The sequence below is a fragment of the Phascolarctos cinereus genome, unplaced genomic scaffold, assembly GCF_003287225.1.
Source record: "Phascolarctos cinereus isolate Bilbo 61053 unplaced genomic scaffold, phaCin_HiC Scaffold_7;HRSCAF=346, whole genome shotgun sequence".
Classification (NCBI taxonomy): Eukaryota; Metazoa; Chordata; class Mammalia; order Diprotodontia; family Phascolarctidae; genus Phascolarctos; species Phascolarctos cinereus.
In genome coordinates, this window is record NW_027556180.1 from 77,208,519 (window position 1) to 77,230,316 (window position 21,798).

At 38.4% G+C, this 21,798-nt stretch overlaps 1 protein-coding gene across 3 annotated transcripts in view; it reads right to left on the reverse strand.

The window, feature by feature from the left end:
* UNC80 (unc-80 subunit of NALCN channel complex) overlaps window positions 1–21,798 on the reverse strand; it is a 222,492-nt gene that overhangs the window by 108,040 nt on the left and 92,654 nt on the right. For all 3 annotated transcript variants that reach the window (XM_021008767.2, XM_078147389.1, XM_078147390.1), the window contains 4 exons: window positions 19,911–20,123; window positions 14,463–14,598; window positions 8,237–8,370; window positions 1,221–1,386 (listed from right to left, as the gene is read on the reverse strand). In XM_021008767.2, the coding sequence (XP_020864426.1) occupies window positions 1,221–1,386; window positions 8,237–8,370; window positions 14,463–14,598; window positions 19,911–20,123 (649 nt within the window). The remainder of the gene's footprint in view (window positions 1–1,220; window positions 1,387–8,236; window positions 8,371–14,462; window positions 14,599–19,910; window positions 20,124–21,798) is intronic.

Genomic DNA, 21,798 nt, shown 5'->3' on the forward strand with positions numbered 1-21,798 from the left:
TTCACCCTGGCAAAAATCTATAATATTTTAGTGTCCTTGATGAAAATCATGAAATTAAAATAATCTCTAAGATAATACCACCATAATAAAAATATTTTAAAATGGTCTAGCCTTTACATAGATTTGCACAAACACATTGTAGGATATTAGAATGATCAATTTAGAGAGAAAAGGGTCCTTAAAAGCCACCAAATCCACCTCTCTTGTTTTATAAATGACTAAGCTAAGGTTCAAAAAAGTTAAATGAGACCAATTGTCTCACTACTAAGGAAGCGTCTGAGGCAAGATACAAACTCAGGTACTCCTGGATCTAAGGCTAGTGCTATCTATGGATATCTTTCCCTCCCCTTCTTCCCCACTACTTTATCTAGTTTAATTAACTGAATCACTATATAGTCTTTAAGAGAATATACCAAATAATTCTGACTTCATTTTGTATTGCAACACTTGTATTGTGACAGTATATGGAGAAATTAGCATGAGATGTGCTTAAAAAAAAGATGGAATGCATTCTGTTGTCCTTACCAAATATAGTGGAGGCTCTAACTTCAACTTTATTTTTTAATTAAATTTTCTTTTTACTAAATTAACAAGCTTTATTTTCTCTTTCCCACCCCTTCCCTCTCACCTTAATTTTCCATTTTCAATGATTTATGAGCCTTTAGGTACAACTGTAAAATCCATACATGTCATACAACAACCATGTAGGTCTTATTGTATGTCACCAACTTCTAACCATATTTATTTGTGATATATACAAAAATTCCATCTTTTTTTCCAAATAACAGTATGGCAAAGATGGGCCAGGACCCTACTGTTCACAACAGACACTGAGAATATTGTTTTGAAATAATGCAATGTTCTCTTGTTTTAATTTATGGAGGAAACCTTGAAAGGGCAGCTGAGATTAGGAATAAATAAAGCCTTACATTGGTTTTGTTTGTTTTTATTTCCATGACTGGGAAACAAGTCCTGATCGCAGTGTACCCATGACTCAGTAAGGTGTGTTGGTCTCTGTCCTAGAGGCCAAAAGACAAGCAATAGCTTCTTGGAACATTCATGGCTTCCTTTTGGCACACATTTCTTGCAAGCTACATGCCCTCTGCAAGAATTACTGAAACAACTGCATGACCCTGGGCAAGTCACTTAACCCCATTGCCTAGCTCCTCCCCCCCCAAAAAGAAATACTGAAGCAAGAAAGTGTCTTGGTTTTTACCTACCTTTCTTCTCCTCAACACCTGTGTCAGACTTGAGGGTGTGACTGCTGCTGTGGAGGGAGTCTTTTAGGTCTTCGTTGTCGTCCAGGATTCCAGCAAAGCTGATCTTCCTCTCATACCTGTGCCGGTCTAACTCAGGATCTAGCCGAAGTCGGCAGCTCTCAAGGTCCTGAAACACCAACGTGCAACATCTACAGGTCTATTCCAAGAGAACTGGATTGGAAGGATCTGACTGACCTCCATTCAGAATTCCATTACTTAGTAATGAATTTCTTTACAGATCAGAGATGGAAATACCTATTCTTGAATCTGTAGCATAATGCTCTCCTCCCTGCGATCCCCCCAATAATCTTACAATAGTCCAAAAGCTCTCCATCACAGTTCTAGCTGCCAAACTCATTTCCCAGCACTGGGTCACTAATATTGGCTGCACACTTAGCATAGACTTGTTTTGAATTTGATTTTAGTATTGGTGAGACCATAGAGACTGTAATATCTCCTCATTTTAAAGGTGATGAAACAGGCTCAGATACTGAAAGTAACTTGTTCAAGGTCACATACTGTAGTAAATGGTAGAGCTGGAACTTGAACACAGGTACTCTTACTCCAAATGCAAAGTTCCTTCCATTGTGACATACTGCCTAGGAGAACCATTTTTCACTCATTAGGCAATGCTACTTCAGAATTGAGAAAGTAAAACATATATGGAAACCCCAAGTAAAATGAAGCTAGGTGGTGCAGTGGACAGAGCACCAGACATGGAGTCAGGAAGACTCTGCTTCATGAATTCAAATCTTGCCTCAGACACTTACTAGCTGTGTGACCCTGGGTAAGTCACTTAACCCTGTTTGCCTCAGTTTCCTCATCTGCAAAAGAAGCTAGAGAAGGAAATAGCAAACCACTTCAGTGTCCTTGCCAAGAAAACCCAAATGGGGTCGCAAAGAGTTAGATGACTGAAAAATGACTGAACAACAACAATCAGTAAAATATACAGCATGGACTACTAAAGAAGGCCAGTGAAGACATGTATCTATTATATTCTGTGGGTTAAATGGTCCTATAGGAAGACACTTCTACTTGACACTTTCATTTTTAAGGTGATTTAGCTTAAGAGTGTCAGAATGGTTGCTACCACCCTGAGTATTGTGAAGCACTAAAAATGGCTATTTGCTGATGGCAAATTAATAGAAATACTATCTAATACTACCTAACAAACAACTAGTAGAAAGATCCTACTTTCTCTGCCATCATCTTATGGCTGTTCTCTCCTTCTCAGCTAAACTCCTTCAGGAAGTCTTCTACACTAGCTCTTCACTACTTCTTCTCCTCTTATTCTCTTCTAAAACGTCTGCAATCTGGCTTCTGATCTCATCACTTAACCGATATTGTTCTCTTGCTGACATTACCAAATAATCTTTTGCTTGCCAAATCCAGCGACCTCATCTCATTCCTGCTCCTTCTTGACCTCTGTCCCATTTTACCATGTGGATTACCTTCTTCTAGATACCCTCTTTTCTAGCAACATTGGTCTTTTCTCATTCTCTTACTTCCCTGACCCTTTTGGTGGATCTTTAATCATGTCACACCCACTAACAGTGGAGGTCCCCCAAGCTTCTGTCTTGGGTCTTCTTCTCTTTTCCCTCTATACTACCTCATTTGGTGATCTTATCAACTCCTATGGGTTCAATTATTACTTCTATATAGATGGTCCTCAGATCACATATCCAGCCCTAGTGTCTCTTCTGAACTACCATATTGCATCACTAGCTAACTTTTTTTGACATCTCTAGCTGGATATCTCATAAGTACTTCGAACTTAACATATCCAAAACAGAACTCATTATCTTTCCCTTCAAATGCCCTTCTGAACTTCTCTATTACTGTTGAGGTGATCACCATCCTCTCAATTTTTGTATCATCCTCAATTCCACATAGCCAAGGCAATGCCAGCTCTTGAAATTTCTTTCTTCACCATGTTGCACACAGCTACCACTTTAGGCTTTTATCACTTTCCTTCTGGACTCCTGAAGTAGTCCTCTAACTGATCTCCCTGCCTCATCTTGCCCCACTCCAAGGTAGCCTCCACTTAACTACCAAAGTGATTTACCTATAGCATAGGTTAGCTTGTACACATATGTGCCTAGCACAGTGAATCACCAAAAAGAGGGGCTGAATAAATATGCTGAATGAACATGTGTTTTCTTTCTTTGTTATTTGAGTGGTATTTGTTTGCTTGTTAAGCATCAATGCATTTTAATAATATAGCTTATATTTTATGTAGCTCTTTATAGTTGCAAAGCACTTTCACACACAAGATTTCATTGGATCGTCTTCAATGTGTGGTGTAGTTTAAATATTATCCCAATTTTACAGGTAAGCAAACCGAGACTCACAGAAATTAAGTGCAAGTCCATTATATGGCCAATCCAAGGATGAACTCAAATCTTTTGGCTCTTAGCTTTCGTGCCTTTCACATTAGACTATGCTTCCTTTTATCATTGCTGGTTTTTTATATGCATTCAATTAATTTTATTGGGAACATTTTTAATAGACTATAAGAACTATAATTAGGACTGAGCTCATTATTCTAAAGAATTTCTTTGACGGTCTTATTTGGAAATTAAATGGCTTAGAATATAAATTTAAATATCAATTATCCTCCCCTATTCAGATGAACAATCTTATAAAAAACTTGGCTTTTTTGGGTTTTGGGAGAGTGGTGGGTGAGATTGTGTGTGTGTGTGTGTGTGTGTGTGTGTGTGTGTGTGTATCATCTATGTATAGAAGTGGAGTATTGGATAGGATAGAACTATAAGAATCCATTTTCACGGTTTATTTAAAATGCCAATGAAAAAAACCCATCCCAAAGTCTCTTTTCCAAACTAGCTTCTAATTAGGCTATACAGAGCATTAGCCTGAGCAAAATTGTGAAACAGGAAAAATGTTCCTGGCACTCGATATCTGCTGCCCTTTCCTGCGCACTTCCACCATGCCCAAGGTATTTAGTGATCTCATGTTACCTCTGTGCTACCTTACATATACATAAATATCACACACACATATATTATACATGCTCATATCCTTTTCTTATATAATATTATATATATAATATTTCTCCTTGTGGTAATTTGCACCTTAAAGGTAGGACTGCTTGTTCTTTTACTTTTTAGTCAATGTAAAGGTTTAGCAAACCTTGAATGTTTTAACTAAACACCAGCCTCCTATTGTGTAACTGACCTTGCCAAGTTTTTTCATTTTTTAATCAGATATGCCTCTTTCTTGGCAGGCTCAGATCCCTGCCAGCCTCTGGAGCCCATCATCTTCACTGCTTCTTGTTGAATTTCCTTACTGATTCACTCTCATGCTTCTAGAGACATTGGTGTTATTCCCCATACTAAGTCAACTGCAGGTGTCCTGTGCTGTGAAAATTTTATTACATTAATAAAATACACTAGAGGTTTGCAAACACTCCTGCTGCAAGTGTTTTTATTAAATCTTTAGAACATTTTCATTTTGGCAATATTTATGCTTAGCTCTCAATTGTTCATTCTGAGTTCAGTACCATCTCCTAGGAAGCAATTTCAAGCATTTACAACCCTTCATGTTGGCTTAATCAGGTTTAGAATGCTAATTTTCTCTTCATGACAAATTTAGGATTTTGCTTTGGAGCATTCATTAATGCTCTTAATTAATGGAGTCATGCAGTTTAAACTCATGCACATTTGTTGAAAGACTTACATTTTAAAAAATTATCAAATCCATGTTCAAAACAGAACTCATTAACTTTTACTCTAAACCCACCCCTCTTCCAAACTTCCCTGTTTCTGCTCAGGGTACCACCAAGTCACCAAGGTTTAGAATCTTGCCATTCTTCTTGTTGCCTCCATCTCCATCCCATGTACAAAGAGTTGCCAAGTCTTGTCAATTTCTACCTAAATGACATTTCTCCCATTTGTCCCTTTTCCTTGACTCACACAGCCACCATCTTTGTTCAAGCTATTGTCAGCTCTCACCTATCCAACTATTCCAAGAGACTCCCAATTGGTCTCCCTGTCTCAGGTTTCTTCCCTCTCCAATCCATCCTCCACAAAGCTGTCAAAGTGATTACCAGTGCCTGGCATATAGTAAAGATTTAAATGCTTACAGACTGATTGCCCCGATAGCCTGGGTCTGACTTAGTCACTCCTCTGCTCAATAGACTCTAGTGGATCCCTGTTATCCCAAGGATCAAACAAACTCCTTGGTTTGGCTTCTAAAAACCCTTTATAATCTGGTTTCAAACTCCATTTCCAGTCTCATACATTTGTCTTCTTCATGCATTCCATAGTTGAGTCAATATGGCTTTTATGCTATTTTTCACATATAAATCTATGTGCTTTTGCCTTCCTCCAACTTCTGCATAGAATGTACTCTCCTCATCGCTGCCTCTTGGAATCCCTATTTTCCTTTAAAGCTCAGGTCAAGTACCATCATCTATATGAAACTTTCCTGATCTCTCCCCCAACCATTAGCACCTTCTCTTTCCTCCCTACCAAATTAACTTGTATTTATTTTTTATGAATTTTTATACACATGTCTTTTTTACCAATAGAATATAAGCTCCTTGAGGAAAGGTGTTGTTTTGTCTTTGCATACACAGAGCCTCAAATTAGCTTTCATATAGAAGAAGTTTAATAAATCTTTGTAGAATTTCGTTGATTTCTGGCCATGGCTTCCCAATGTGACTCTGTTGTAAAATGAAGTGATGCTCATTTCATTCCCAGCTCAACTCACTCTCCTGACTGCTCCACCCTGCTACCACCTGCCTTGGCCCTGTGGGATGACTCTTTCTTAAGACCTGCTCTCTTAATTGGTGAATACTGGATCACTGTTTCTTGAGGACCCCCAGCGATGCTGCTCATTTCACTCCCAGTTCAATTCACTCTCTGGACTGCCCCACTTCCCCACTAGCTGCCTTGCTCTCATGTAAGATACCCTGATGTCTCTTTACTACCCCCACCCCCACTTAGCCACTTCCAGCACCATTTTATGTTTGTTCTTCCACTATGTGAATAAGTTGTATTTGTAACTCTGGCACTTAGCATAGTGCCTGGCACATAATAACCATTAATAAATACCCTCTTAATCTGTCTGTCTCTTGATTTATCTCACAAAATCTACCTGATTCAATTTCCTATGTGACTGACTTCATTTCTTGTTTATTCTGTTTGCTTCTCTCATGGTCCCATGTTTTTGATTCCAGCCTGGCAACTCCACCCTGACTTCTTTGACTCCTTTTGGTTTTATTGTCTCTGGACTGCATCCAAACTCCATCCAACCTAACTATAGTAGCTCACCTTGAAGGTCCTATGTCCTACAACTCACAGATGTTGATTAATATGAAGATAAATTATACTGTCAACAGGAATCTATAAAACATTGCTATATATTCTAAAGTTTGGGGCAAGAAACTGAAGAACTGATAAGTATAGTTGGTATTTTCATCACTTGTGCAGACCCAAAGCAAGGAGATGGAGATAAGAAAAAAATGAGTTAAAAATGTGCAACAGTCCTTCAAGAAGGCTGTTGGGGTATGAAAGCTCAGAATGAGACTGATGAGGAATGTAAGTAAAAAAAAAAAGCTTTGGGAAGGAGGAGAAAGAGATAAGATCTCTACTTGAGATAGATGAGTAGACCATGATAGAGTAATTACTGCTGTCCTATTTGGTACCTGTTTTCTCTGTCCAGAAGAGTACTATATGGACAACAATAAATGCTCAAGCAGGTGGGTCTTAAAACTCAGTTCTTCCTGACTCCAGAATTATTTCTTTCTCTAAAAGGACATTATGAAATGTAGTAGTGATAAATGCAAAGTCTCACAATTGGGCTAAATAAACCAGTTTCACAAGATGGGGGAATTGTGGTTAGCCTGCCATTTATCTGCATAAGATCTCAGGGACTATAGAAGCATAGTGACCAAGACTGGGGATGTAATATTACCACTTTCCTCTGCCCTGGTCAGATGACATCTGAGCAGAGTTCAGTTTGAGATGCCACATTTGAGGAAGGACATGAATAAGCTTGAGGGCAAATAGAGTGGTAATGAGATCATGCCATGTTAAGATCAATTGAAGGAACTTGGAGATGTTTAGTCTGGAGAAGAGAAATTATAGGCAGGTAGGTGGCTCAGGGGACTAGAGCACTGGACCTGGAGTCAGGAAGATAAGTTCAAATCCTGCTGGAGATACTAACCAGCTGTGTAACTTGGACAAGTCACTTAACTTTAATTTGCCTCAGTTTACTAATCTGTAAAATGAGATAATAGCACCTACCTTCTCAGGTTGTTGTGAAGATGAAATGAGATAAGAATTTGTAAAGCTTTGCAAACTTTTAAGTGCTATGTAAATACTATTGTTGTTGTTATTGTTAGCATTATCATTACCCCTCATGATAATGTGCTTACTGGGAGAAACATTTCCCAAAAGAGGTTAAAAACATAAGCAAAAGTACAGCTTTTATTGTAAAAAACTGTATTCTCATTGTTATTGTTATCTTTATCACTCATGACTTAAATGATAATGAGTATATTGGGAGAAACATGCCCCCAAAAGAGTTTAAAAAAACAGGCATGAGCACAGATTTTATTATAAAACAAAACAAAACATAACTGGGTTTCAGTTATGACACACAATCTGCCATTTTGGAAAAATTGGGAGCACATTAATAACAACAGCATTTCCTCATTAAAAAGGCGACCAGTTAGTTCATGGATCTTCACAGAGTAGCAACAATAGCAATGGGTCAATTATTTTCTCCAGCAATGCTACCTTCTGTGATATCTCAGCAGAAAATTAACTTTTGATAGGATTTTGGGGAAAAAAATGTTTCTTTTTTTTCAAATGAGAATCATTGCGTTGAATTAACTTATAAAATTGTATTCATATGTTTGCCCATAGAGAAATGTAGAAGACAACCACATGAACCTATGGGTCAGCCTCTCTAAGCTATTTCCTTATTTTCAATTTCTGCTCTTTACTTACCACCAGAGGTTCAGTACGTGGGCGAGGCAAGCAGGAAAAGGTCTCCCTTAAGAAGGTAGTGATCTCTAGTAGAAGTTGGCAGGCTGCCATCTTGAGGGCAAAGGGGCAGCCACATTTGGTGGGGTTCACAGTGCCTGTGAAGTAAGACATTTTTTTTTTGCTAAGAGGACAGCCCAGTAGACAATGCAGAGGTACAGTTTAATGGGCACCGTTACACATGTGTAAAATAAAATCATATATATACATGGAAACATTATCAATCGATGTCAAGTTGAAGACTTTAATTCCTTGGAAGGTTGTCTATTCACACCTATATGAACTGATATTCTATTCTGCAACTTTCTAAAAAACAGTCCCATGGCATCAGCTAAATTAAGATAATTATTTGAGTATTTTACCTACCATATCAGAGAGTTAAAGATCCCAGGTTCAGGAACCAAGTGATTGAGTTAAAGAAAATAAAAATTGAATGCTGATAATTCTTTTTTTTTCTTTTTTTTAGGCAATTGGGGTTAAGTGATTTGCCCAGGCTCACACAGCTAGTAAGTGTTAAGTGTTTGGTCTGAGGGCAGATTTGAACTCAGGTCCTCCTGACTTCAGGGCCAGTGGTCTATCCACTACACCACCTAGCTGCCCCGATAATTCTTTACTTTAAAATTTAATCAGATTCAGGTTATCCTAATTACATATGATAGCTGGCAGAGTAAATAGCAATGCTGGTCTTGTCAGAAAGGAAGTGCAAGGGTTTAAATCCCACTTTTTATACTTACTAACTGTATTACCACAGAAAAGCCACTAGGTGGTGCAGTGGAGAGAACACCAGGCCCGGAGTCTGGAAGATCCAAGTTCAAATTCCCCCTCAGATTTTGTGATGGGCTTTGTGATGGGCAAGTCACTTACCCTGTCTGCCTCAGTTCCCTCAACTGTAAAATAGGGATCGTGATAGCATCTACCTTACAGAGTTGTGAGGACCAAATGAGATAATATTAATACCTGACACACAGTAGGTGCTTAATAAATGCTTGTTCCCTTCCTGCCTCAGCCAACTCTCTAGAATCCAGCTCCTAAATTTAGCTTCCATCCATAGAAAGTCATGGTCCTTGGCAGTAGAAGGATTCTCATTCTAGGAGTTCCTGTGCTAAAGAAGTAACAGACCCTTTGCATATTTGTGTAACATAAAGCAAGAAAACTTCAGGTTTATCTAGAAAATGAAATCTGCTATCAGGCAATGGATATTCCAATGGCCTCTAATAGTGTAGGCCTGCCATAAAGAGAAGCTCTGCTGACCTGAACCTATTCTGTGTTATCCCAGGTTTTATCCCATTTGCTTGATGGGTTGCCATGGCAACAGTATAACTAAATGCTCTTTACTTTTATGCTTGAGGGTGCTCAACATAAATTGGTTCAGCAGCTCTAAAGGGCTAGGTATAGGGGACAGAATGATGTTCAGGGTGTCAGGAAGCTCCAAATGCAAATCACATCTCTGAGATTTACTAGCTGTTTGCCACAGATGAGTCAATTAACCTCTCTAAACAAAAAATGAAACAAGTATTTATTAAGTGTCTACTATGTGCTAGATGCTAAATGCATTACAAATATCTCATTTGATCTTCACGACTCTAGAAGGCAGGTACTATCATTATCTCCACTTTAGAGATGAGGAAACTGAGGCAGAGATTAAGTGACTTGCCTATAGTCATTTAGCTGGTAAGTATCTAAGGACAGATTTGAATTCAATTCTTCCTGAGTCCAGGCTCAGTTTTGTCTTCTATACCATGAAGATAATATTATCTGATTTTTTTTTTATATTCACATGGCTTTTGTGAAGCTCAAATGAGATAATTAGCGTTAAGCACTCTATAAATGTCAGTTATTATTATTATTATTATTATTATTATTATTATATAATGGAATTTAAATTCATAGGCAGGTAACTGCCCCAGTGGCATTAGAATATTGGAAAGGATTGGTTATAGGCAGTTACAACACATTTGGCAATATAGTGATTACTAGTCATTCTGTAGAAAAGAAGAAAAAAGTCATGCCCTTTGCAGAAAAGTTTAAAAATTGTTTTTAAGACTTTAATTTTGCAAATAAAAACCCGTATTGGAGCAATGTTTTTTATGAATCAAGGCATTGTTGGAAAAATTACTAAAGGTCAATTTCTCTTGGTTTTCCAACTGGGAATGACCCTTCCCTTTTCAAACCTTTCCTAAAACCTATGTGCTCCTTATTATATATATTATGTAATATAGTTATTTGGTCTGGGCTATAGACTGTGTGAGCTCTATGAGGGGGAAGATGGACTGGGTTTTATCTAATCTTGTTGTTCAATTGTTTTAGTCATGTCCAATTCTTTGTGTCCCATTTGGGGCTTTCTTGGTAAAGATACTGGAGTGGTTTGCCTTTTCCTTCTCCAGCTCATTTTACAGATGAGGAAACTGAGTCAAACAGGTTAAGTGACTTACCCAAGGTCACAAAGCTAGTTAAGTGTCTGAGGCCAGATTTGAACTCAGGCAGATGAGTCTTCCTGACTCCAGGCCTGGAACTCTATTCACTGTGCCACCTAGCTGCCCCATAATATATTAAGCATATCTATTACTATACATTAAGTACATACCCAAACTCGCAGTTTATTTTTGGACCAGACCTCCAATTTCATTTTTATAGGGAGAACCCAGTGAGGAAACTCTGTCTACCAATACAGATAAAAATCTATTTTGTCACTCACAGTCCTAAAAAGTTGCCTGATCACGCTGAGAGGTTAAATGATTTGCCTAGTCATGAAGCTAGTATGTGTTAATTGTGGGCCTTGAATGCAAGGCCTACCTAACTTCACGGATAGCTCTGTATCCACCATGTCATGTTACTTCTTCCTCTGGACATGGTAGACACAATGTTTATTAACATTAACTGGATTAAATTAAACAGGGCTTTCTTAAAAAAGATTGAATGGCAAAGTAGATATATAGCTCTCCTAAGAGTCAGAAAGACCTAGGCAGAAGTCTCACCTCTGACACAAATGGACTGACCCTGCAAAAGTTGGTCAACCTCTTGGTGCAGTAGAACTCTCTAAGACCATAATTTGTGAAGCCCATGCCAACCTGTACTGGCAGAGAGAGCTTTCTTACCTGGCAGTTTCCAATACCAGTGAAAGGGACTGGTTCAGTCCCTTTCCTAAAAATATGAGGAAAATTTCCCTGAGTGCTAATCTCTTTTATAGAAAGGGAACATAATTCCTTTAGTTTATATAGCGAGTGGTGGTTGGCTGTGGGCATTTAGAGAATGCCCTATCTTACCTGAGCAATTGCTTCTTTAAGACACTTCTTTATTGTTACTTTAGATTGACCAATGGTGATGTCATGTGGTCAGCAGCTCTTTTCTTTCCATCAAGAATCATGGAGACAGCATGTAAAAGCTCCCTAGCAACATGATGATGGCAAAGAATACAAATCTACCATTTTAGAAAATGCTTTTCATGTCCTATGGTTGAGTCACACTAGCAATTATTTCAGATGCTAGGCTTTTCAGATGTTGCTAAGTGACATTTACTAGGCTGTTTGCATTATTTTCTCTCTCTGCTTCTGGTTCTGGAGGCTGCCATCCTGATTCATCCTGTCAGCACTACAAACACGAAAATGTTTCAGAACAAAGGGCATCCAGTTGAGGTGCATTAAAGACTTATTTTAGGTCAAGGCCTCCTTTGAATTTCCTGGTACTGTTTCTGGGAGTCATACCATTGAGAGTTCTCAGAGCCAACACTAATGAATACAAAGGTACTTACATCAGGGATTAACCCACCAGAGCTCTGCCTGGAATAAAGGGAATGACACAGAAGCTTCTGTCTTGATATCTGCCTTAGTGTACTCCCATATGGAAAGGTCTTTAGAAATCACCCCTGGAAGAATGACCTCTTGGTGCAGCTAGGTGGAGCAGCGGGTAGAGCCCTGGCCCTGGATTCAGGAGGACCTGAGTTCAAATCCAGCCTCAGACATAACACTTACTAGCTGTATGACTTTGGGCAAGTCACTTAACCACAATTGCCTAGCCAAAAAAAAAAAAAAAAAGATCGATCACTGGAAATCAAGGGCCGTTCTAGGAATCACAGAATCATAGCTTTGGATCTTGAAGGGATCTCAGAGGCCATTGAAACCAACCCCCTAATCCTGCAGATGAGGAGGAAACTGAGGCACAGAGAAGGTTGAACAGCTAGTGTCTGAAGCAGGAGTTGCACCGAAGTACAATGCCCTATCCACTATGATGCCTTGACTCTGAGCAACTATTATTATCCCCACATTATAGATGAGGAAACTGAAGCTCAGAGAGCTTCAGAGACCTCCTGTCACAAAGACTTCTACTCCCTTCTGCAAGAAGCCTTTCCTTGTCTTCCTTAAATGTTAATTCTTTCCTGAGATTATCTCCAAGTTATCCTGTGTGTGCAGGATGTGTGTTTGTGTGTGTGCATTAGTTTGCATGTTTCCTTCTCCATTAGAATGTGAACTCCTTGAGAGCAGATACTACCTACCACCTTTGCACTTCTTTGTATTCTCAGTGTTGAGCGGTGCCTGGCACCTAGCAGATATTAAATAAATTCTTGTTGACTTAGTTAATAAGTGGCAGATGAAAGCTTTGAACCTGGGTCTACCTCATTTCAGGTCCAGGACTCCCTCTATTACATTATAATGCTTCTATTAAATGATTGGAGATCTAGGTCTGTACCAGGAGGAGTCTACATGGCCTGGTGTCCTATATAGCACCCTAATATGAAGGTGGAGATAGGAACCTCAGTTGATATGTGAACTAATACTACACAGTCTTCTTCCATTACTGGCAGAGATGGCAATTAGGTGGCACAGCAGATGGTTGGGAGTGTGAATGATGTGAGTTTGAATTCTCTCTCATACCCTTCACTAGACTTGGGCAAGTAACTTCATTTTTCCATGACTCAGTTTCCTCATCTGTAAAATGGGGATAATAATAGCATCTATCTCCCAGTGTTGTTGTGAGGATTAAAAGAGTTAACATTTACAAAGTACTTTGTAAGTGCTATATAAATAAAGTGCTTAAGTACTATATAAGTAGTAGCTATTAACAGATGTGCATTGAGCTAAACTATAATTACATTCTTACAATTCATGACTCTATCAACACATACAAAGACATTCTAGATCATCTGTGTTTGGTTTTGTTTTCTTTTTGGTCCAGACTTGTGATTTCATTGGCAGAGCAAACTCCTAGGGTGAAAACTCCACCTACATAAGCAAAAAATGGGGAGAACTACTCCCCAGCTTAGAATCTTAGAAGGTTGCCTATAGCAATGAGAGGATAAGTGATTTGCCTGGGTTCACAGAGCCAAGATGGGCCAGAGCCCAAAAATGAACCCGAATGTCTTCCTGGATCCAAGGCCAGCTCTCTCCCATCTAAGTCACACTGCCTCTCATCAAGGGAAGAAATGAAATATATGAAGCTAATATTATCATCTTACACTCCAGATAAGGCAGTGGTACATTCACACACACATGCTAGTGTGATAGAGCATACACATATACATACACAAATGGTCTTGGAAAGGTACATGCATGAATCTCTTTGAAGTTCTATGAGAAGAGAACTGAATTTGATTTCCAGTTTTAAGTACAGAATGACAGGCATTCACATTTTAACTGTGAGTTTCTTTTTCTTTTCTTTCTTTCTTTCTTTCTTTCTTTCTTTCTTTCTTTTAAGTTTGAATTGGATATTGAACACTGCGACATAATTCAATTAAATATTTCAATACTTCAGTGGCCTTGGTGATTTGGAAGGTATTTCATTTTTTCATCTCTCTCTACACTGTCTGACTGCATGTCAGTCTCAAAATCACAAGGGAGTTAAAAGGGGGGAGATTTCTGAAGTACCAGTAATTTTCCATAACTTTAAGCAGTGATATTCCCTCTGAAGATGAAAGAAACAATTTTAATATTCATGCAATAGCAAAATGCAAAAGGGCAAAAAGGCGAATGAGGGACACATCTTGAGTAGGACTTATTACTTCCTGTCTATAGCCCCTCATAATCTTTTCAGCGCCCCTGTCCACATGCTTAACAAACATGCACAGCAAGAAAGGGTGAGGCGTGTGGGGAACACAGAGAAGTGGCAAGAATATGAAAGAGAAAAGTGAATTAAGTGCTCTTTCTAAAGCAGAGGTTCTTACAAGCAGGGGTTCTTGTAGTAAAGGGAGTCTCCTTACTGTCATCTAAAAAGTCTTCCTCCTCATCCTCTTTCCTCAGCTTCCTCTTGGTCTCCTCGTCATAAATGAGACCCAACAGATTAGCTGGGCTCTCGCTTTCTCCATGGCACAGTTCATTCAGTCGGATTCCAATTGCCTGCCGTAGGGAGGGAAAAACAATAGAAAAAAAGCCCACATGATTTAAGTTTCTGAGAATGAGTCCTTGGTGTTATTGAGAATATACTATCAGTGAATTATTCCCAGCATGCTGTGTCTTGGTAGTACCATTTTTCTGATTTTACAAATATGGAAGCTGAGAAACAGAAAGCATTAATAGCATCTCTAAGATGTGTAAGACCAAAGGTTTATAGGATTGGAACTCCATGCAAACAATCTATACTTTGTTAATTCTATAGGGATAGGGATAGGCACTGGACCTGTGATTACGTAGGTTAACCAGTACCAAGTAAGGAAATTCTTTGCCAATGCAGATAGCTTAGATTCTCTGCAACTTAGAGCCTAGAGCACTGCCCAGAGCACTAAGGGGTTAAATGACTTGCCCAGGGTCCCACAGCCTTGTCTCAGAGACAAGACTTGAATCTACATCTTCCTGGTCAAAGGGCTGACTCTCCAGCCATGAGAACATATTTCTTAATGAATATTCTCTTTTGTCAACAGACGGGTGTTTTATAGCACAGATCTAAGAGAATAGGCTATTGCTACAAAAAAAGAAAATACCAAATCATCTCTCAGAGGATTTCTGGTAAGTCTCTTTTATGGCACTGTTACCTGGATAGTGATGGACTAGATTTGTATGTATTCTGCCAGGAAGTTATCTTTGTGTACACCACGTAGAGGAGCACTTTCCCTAGGCTGCTTTTGTACAAGCTAGGGGATTTTCTTATGTGATGTTACAAACAAGCCAGAAAAACAAAATGAACTAAAAAAAAAAAGATAAATTTTGCACATAGCTATTGTTCAGTCTTTTTTTCCAGTTTTTTCAGTCTTGTCTGACTCTTTGTGACCCTATTTGGGGTTTTCTTGGCAAAATATGAGTGGTTGCCATTTCCTTCTCCAGATCATTTTTACAGATGAGAAACTGAGGCAGAGTTGCCTCAGGTCGCACAGCTAGTGAGTGTCTGAGGCCAAATTTGAACCCAGGAAGATGAGTCTTCTTGACTCCAGGTCCATGCTTTATCTACTATGCCACCTAGTTGCCCACACATAGCTATAATACCCAACAATTACATCATGAATAGAAACTATTTAAAATAATTCAGTAATGCTACATGGGCAGAATTTTGTTTTATGAAGGTTTAAAACAAAAGATGCCATTATCTCCAGAAACTCAAAATTGTCATCATAATTTACCCACCCATCTCCACTCCCAAATGTGCAAGTAGAAACAAATTCACCATGAAGCAGTTGGTGGTTCATTGGATGGAGAACTGGGCCTGGAGACAGGAAGATCTGAGTTCAAATCCAGCCTCAGATACTTCCTAGCTCTGTGGTCCTGGGCAAGTCATTTAGCTTCTGATTGCCTAACAAAATGGATTGACTGGATACAATGGAGAAGGAAATGGCAAACCACTCTATAATCTTTGCTAAGAAAACCCCAAATGGGGTCCTGGAAGGCTGTACATGACTGAAAAATGTCTAAACAACACCAACAAATTCACCATGGCTGCCCAAGTTGTGTGTTTATGTTCCTGCCCTTTACGAAGCAATGCACCAGAAAATCAGGGATATTGTGATAACGAGCAAAGTATTGGACAGACTCAGATGTCCTTGGAAGTGGTCCACCAATGAAATTAAGAGCTAAAATCCAGTTATTCTTGTCTACTCTATTCCAATATTACCACCTTTCAGTATTCAAAAACATGCTAGGTATATATCCCAAGAAGGTTGTTGGAAAAAAAAAAGAAAGGCTCCATTTATTCCAATATATTGAGAACAACACTTTTGGTGGTATCAAAGAATGGAAAGCAAAACAGATGGCCATCAATGAGGGGAACGACTACGTAAATTATGGTGGATGAATGTATTTGGTAAGAGTTGATGAATAGGGGGAAGCATAGAAAACTTCCATAAATTGTTGCAAAGTGAAGTTAAAAAGCCAGGAAAACAACACAGAATGACTACAACAATGTAAATGGAAAAAAACAACTACAAAATAATCAAAGACGAGCATTGTGAAATCACAAGGAAGAAGCTTGGCCCCGAAGAAGAGATATGAGAAGATCACCTTTGTGTGATCTCTGGGTGGGGGCGAAAGGGTGTGAATGTGAATCATTGGATAAAATGTCAATTTCTTCCTACATATTGATGCTAGTACTTTTTCCTCTTCCTTTTTTTTTTTTGCTTATAGCTTTCAAAACAATTTTGTTTTTGTCATAAGAGATGGCTGTTTGGCAGTGGGAGAAGAGTGATATGGGAAGAAATCCAGGTAGAACAAAAGCAAAATATATCCATAAAATCTATTTTTATAAAAAATAAGAAAAAGCACTATGCCCAAAAAGGTTAGGTGACATCCTAGTTTTTACAACTAGTGAAGAATGGAGCTAGGCTCTGAATCCAGGCTTCTCCTGATGCCAAGCCCAACTTTCTTTCTACCATACCATTTCTATCTACTAAAGTCCCTTTCTTTCCTTCAAGATCCAGCTAAAATACCAGCCTCTCCACAAAGTCTTCCTTAATTCCATTTATCTCTCCTTCCCTCTCTCTACAACCCCTCTCCTCCCAGGAAAGTGAAATCTTTCCTCAAATTTTTCTTAGCATTTTGCCTCCTCTGACCTTCTGGCTCTTTCCTTTGTCATATTTGTGTAGAAGACTGTCAGTTCCTTGAGAAGCAGAATCTGTCTTATCTTGCATCCCCAGTGCCTAGCACAAGAGTAGGTATTTTAATAAATGTCTGTTGCATTGAATTCTGCCCACATCAAGATTTTAAGCAAATTCCTAGGTAACAATGTTTTCTTTGATGAATACCAAATCAAGGCAGGCATGAATTTGGCTAAAGTGCCCTAAATGAAAAATGCAATTAGTGTTGAATTCTTTGTACCCAGGGAGAGCATGAGCTGGTCTTTACCTTTTAGATTAAGTGGCAAACTCAACCATTATCAGGACAAAAGAACTAACTGGGCTATTTAAAAAAAAGTTCCTGCAAAATAATTTGATTTTAGCTCTAACTCTGATAAGCTCTAGCCAAGCATGACTAATAAGGGGAAAATACAAAATGAAACCCATAAAAACAGGCAACTGGGGATGAACTTTTCATAATAACATCTGGAGTCTCCTAACTTCTTGGTCTCAAGAGCTCAGCTTCTCTTCACCAAGGTGAAAGGCTTTCAAATTCTTTGTGCTTAATAACAAACAACATAATCATACTGGGAGGGGCTACATAGGCTGCAGGGCTCGAATCCCATCTGTTAAAACTTCCAAATGAAGACAATGACTGAACAGACTTTCAGATGGGAGGGAGGTCTCTGAAACGTTTTGTGGCCATTACCGTTACTTTAGTGAGAAGGCAACAAAGGAAGACAATCTCCTGAGGACTTCGAAATATAGTTTCTGAAAAAACTTGTTCATTTTAAGCACGTAACAGTAGCCACCAAGAGGCAACATGGTGAGTGGATAGAGAAGAGAACTAGCCTTAGCTCCGGAGTGGTCTAGGTTCAAATACTCCTTCTAACTCACATAGGTTGTATGAATCTGGGCAAATCACTTGCCTTTTCAGTACTCTTAGCAACTCTTTAAGGCCATAAATTGCAGAAAAGATGCCCTACTTGCATTAGTAGAAGGGTTTTCTTATCTAAGGAGTTCTTTATACCAATAATTTCACAGGTTTAGCCCCTATCCTCAAGACTAATCACATATTTACAGTGATTTTCATTTACCAAAACACTATACACAACTATTTCCTTTTTTCATCATAAAAGTCCTAGGAGAGAACTTAGAGCTCTGGATTGTAAGCCAATGACTACCTCGGTAGAGAGCAGGTAAGATCAGTGAGTGCTCACAATACAGTGTGTTTACAGAGATAACCAAATCTATTTTGCTAAATAGCAGCCAGGAACAGATTGGAATTAATAGGGTCAAGGACCAGGAAAAGGGCTTTGGGCAGCCTGGAGTTGAATGAAAGGTGATGGCTTTTCTCCAGATATAAAGAAAAGCAAATATTTAGATAAGCACAATTTATAACAAGTATTGGGCAGCTAGGTGGAACAATGGATAGAGTTCCAGGCCTGGAGTCAGGAAGACTCATCTTCCTAAGTTCAAATTTGGCCTTTTATACTTACTAGTTGTGTGACCTTGGGCAAGTCACTTAACCCTATTTGCCTCAGTTTTCTCATCTGTAAAATGAGCTGGATAAGGGTCATGAAGAGTCAGACATAACTGAAAAATGAGTGAACAACAATCATGACAGGTACCCTGTTTTTACCTAGGAATTTACATTATTTTGATCTTTGTTCTATTTGAGTATAGAATTATTCACAAAAAGAAACATTAACACATACTTTTCATTAAAAAATTAGATAAAGAAAAAGCACATGGAGCCATCCATTTCTAAAAGCCAATGATCTTTATCCAGTGATATCAGAACTAGAAAATTTTTTAATAAAAATTTTATGAAAGACACCATATTGTCTTTTATATACTAGATGACTTGCTTTTAAGAATACAAAATAATTCATTTAATGTAAAATATGAATTCAGACACATACAGAAATATACATAGCTAGCATAAACTTCAAAATCCTATGGATAGGTGACTTTTCTTGGCGTGATTTAGGAGAAACTTAGACAAAAAGAAGACCCTTCTCTATTGTCAGACACATTAATAGACATAGTAGAATGGATTACTAAGGGAAGTTAGATATTTTATTCCAGTTAATCATTTTAAAAAAGGATACATTTTGAAGGATCTGTCAGGATAGCATAGAGGCAGGTCATTCGCTTTGATGGGAGAAAGTGGGGTATAATGGAGAGCAGTGGTTCTGGAGGGAGAGAACTTGGGTTTTAATCCTACCTCTGATATTTACTACCTGTGTGACCTTGGACAAATCACTTCTTTTCTTTGGTCCTTATCTATAAAATAAGGAAATTGACCGGATAGACTCTAACTCTAAATTACCAGTGCAGTCTTTGCATCAGCCCTGTCAGAAAGAGGCAGGGCAGGTATTAATATTTCTATTTCAAAGAAGAGGAAACTAAGTCTCAGAGAGATACCACCACAGAGTAAGTGGTAACCTGGAATTTTAATCTCAATCTTCCAACTTCTTTTCGCAACAAACACCATACCAGTTCCCACCGAATAAATTCAAAGATGACTCCACTTGATTTTTCCTTTGAGTTTATATTTCAATGATTATGGAAAATAACTTAAAAATTGTCAATGTCCCATTCTATGAGGAGTCTTTACTAACTCACTTTCACTGAATTTTTACAAGAGAAGAAACAACTGTGGCTCACATCTCCCCATTGGTAGAAGAGCTTGGCTGCATTCCACTGTAACTTTTGATTTCTCTTGTTACCCACGATTGGTGATCGGCCTCGGGAAAGGCCTTTCTTTGTGATGTTGACATGGTGTCCTTTCATCCACTCGGGCCAGTTGCCACGGTTGCACCGGTGAACAAAGCGAGCACACTCCAGGAACAGCGCTGCCCTGGCCACCACTGGAGCTTCCTGATTCAAATTGGAAGGAAAAAGGAAATCAGATATGATTAAAGCAAAGAACATGAAGTTGCCCAAGTAGGAAATAAATGTGCCATTTGGGAACCAGCAATTTTGGGAGGGCCTCAGAGTGAACACATAATTGTTTTTAACCTACTAATACCTCCATTATTTTTCATTTCTCTCATCCTGGACTTCCAAAATGTGTTGGTCTAATGCAATGGCATGAGGTTCACAGGCTTAAGAAATTTGAATCAAGAAGAATAAAAGTTCAAGCAAGTTTTTGCTTTCGAGCTCATTGTTTTCAGAAATAGCTCACCAATGCTAACTCTATCCACACCTACCACACACCTTTGTACATTCAGGGGGCAGCTGTGTCATGCTTTGGCATGCAAACCAAGGTATGTGGGAGAGTGCTGGGTTTCACTGAATATGTGGAGGAAGAAAGATCCTTCTCAGGAAGCAGGCAAACACTCTAGTTCTAGTCCTTTAAGCCCTATTTTAGTAAAATTCTTGAGCATTTAGTTTCTTTCCAGTGAATTCAATTTGTGTGAGGTGAATAAAAGTAAAGTTCATACTGTCCCACTCAACAGAATATCTTGGCTGTACTCCACTGAAGCTTATTGTTCAGTTTGTTTGCTTGGCTTCTGAGACTTAGTTTAGTCATCTGTGAAATGGGGATAATTATACCTGCTCAGTCTACCCCACAGAGTTTTGAGAGTCAAATGAGATGCTGCATGCTAAAGTGCTTTATAAATTGTTGAACACTACACATATGTAAGGTACTGCTATTGCTTTTGTTATTTTAGCAGAAGGATTTGGGCAATAATAGCATGAAGAGCAACGTGGGGAAAGGGAGATGATACTATGTTCAGATTTTTAAAATTCTGGATTCCAAATCTGGTATTTGATACATGATAGCTCTGTAATCCAGGCCTAATTAGCCTCAGTTGCCTCATCTGTAAAATGGGAGTAATAATTCTGGTACATACAGAGCTGTTGTGAGTTGCGAATGAAATAATGTATGTAAAGCACTTTGCAAAGTTTAAAATAAATATAAATATGGTTGTTATTATTCTTCAAAATTTTATTAGCCTATAAATACATATTATGAAATATATGCTATAAATACTATCATCAACCTCATCATCATTATCCTTATCATAACATTACTGTCTGTTTGTACCACAAGACACCTTCTGGCTAATTAAAAAATAGAACACAGCCTTGGGATGAATTGTTCTGTTTTCATTATTCTATATGAAGAACATAAAAGATGCAGGCAATGACTTTTAAATGTGTTAAAATAGGAAACTATCCAATTGATTCATAAGAAACAAAGCATTTGGGGGAGAAACAAATGAACTATTTCCTCCAATCTCTCCAACAACAATTTATTGTTGGAGATATTTTAGAGATATGTTTTTAAAAGATATGTTTTATAAGGGGGGAGGGGAAGAAGGCTGTAGATAGGATTCTAAGAATGCCCAGGTTCAGACAACTCTGCTATGATCTTAGAACCAAAGACATTATAATATTCAAGGGATGATAAGATCAGATCTGAAGTTCTTCTTACAAGGCTATCACATCATAGTAACTTTTTAATGAGGTATTAATTGAACACAGTAAGAACTAACAAACTACTATCTCTTTTAAAACATTCTATATTGTCAGCTACTTTTATCAA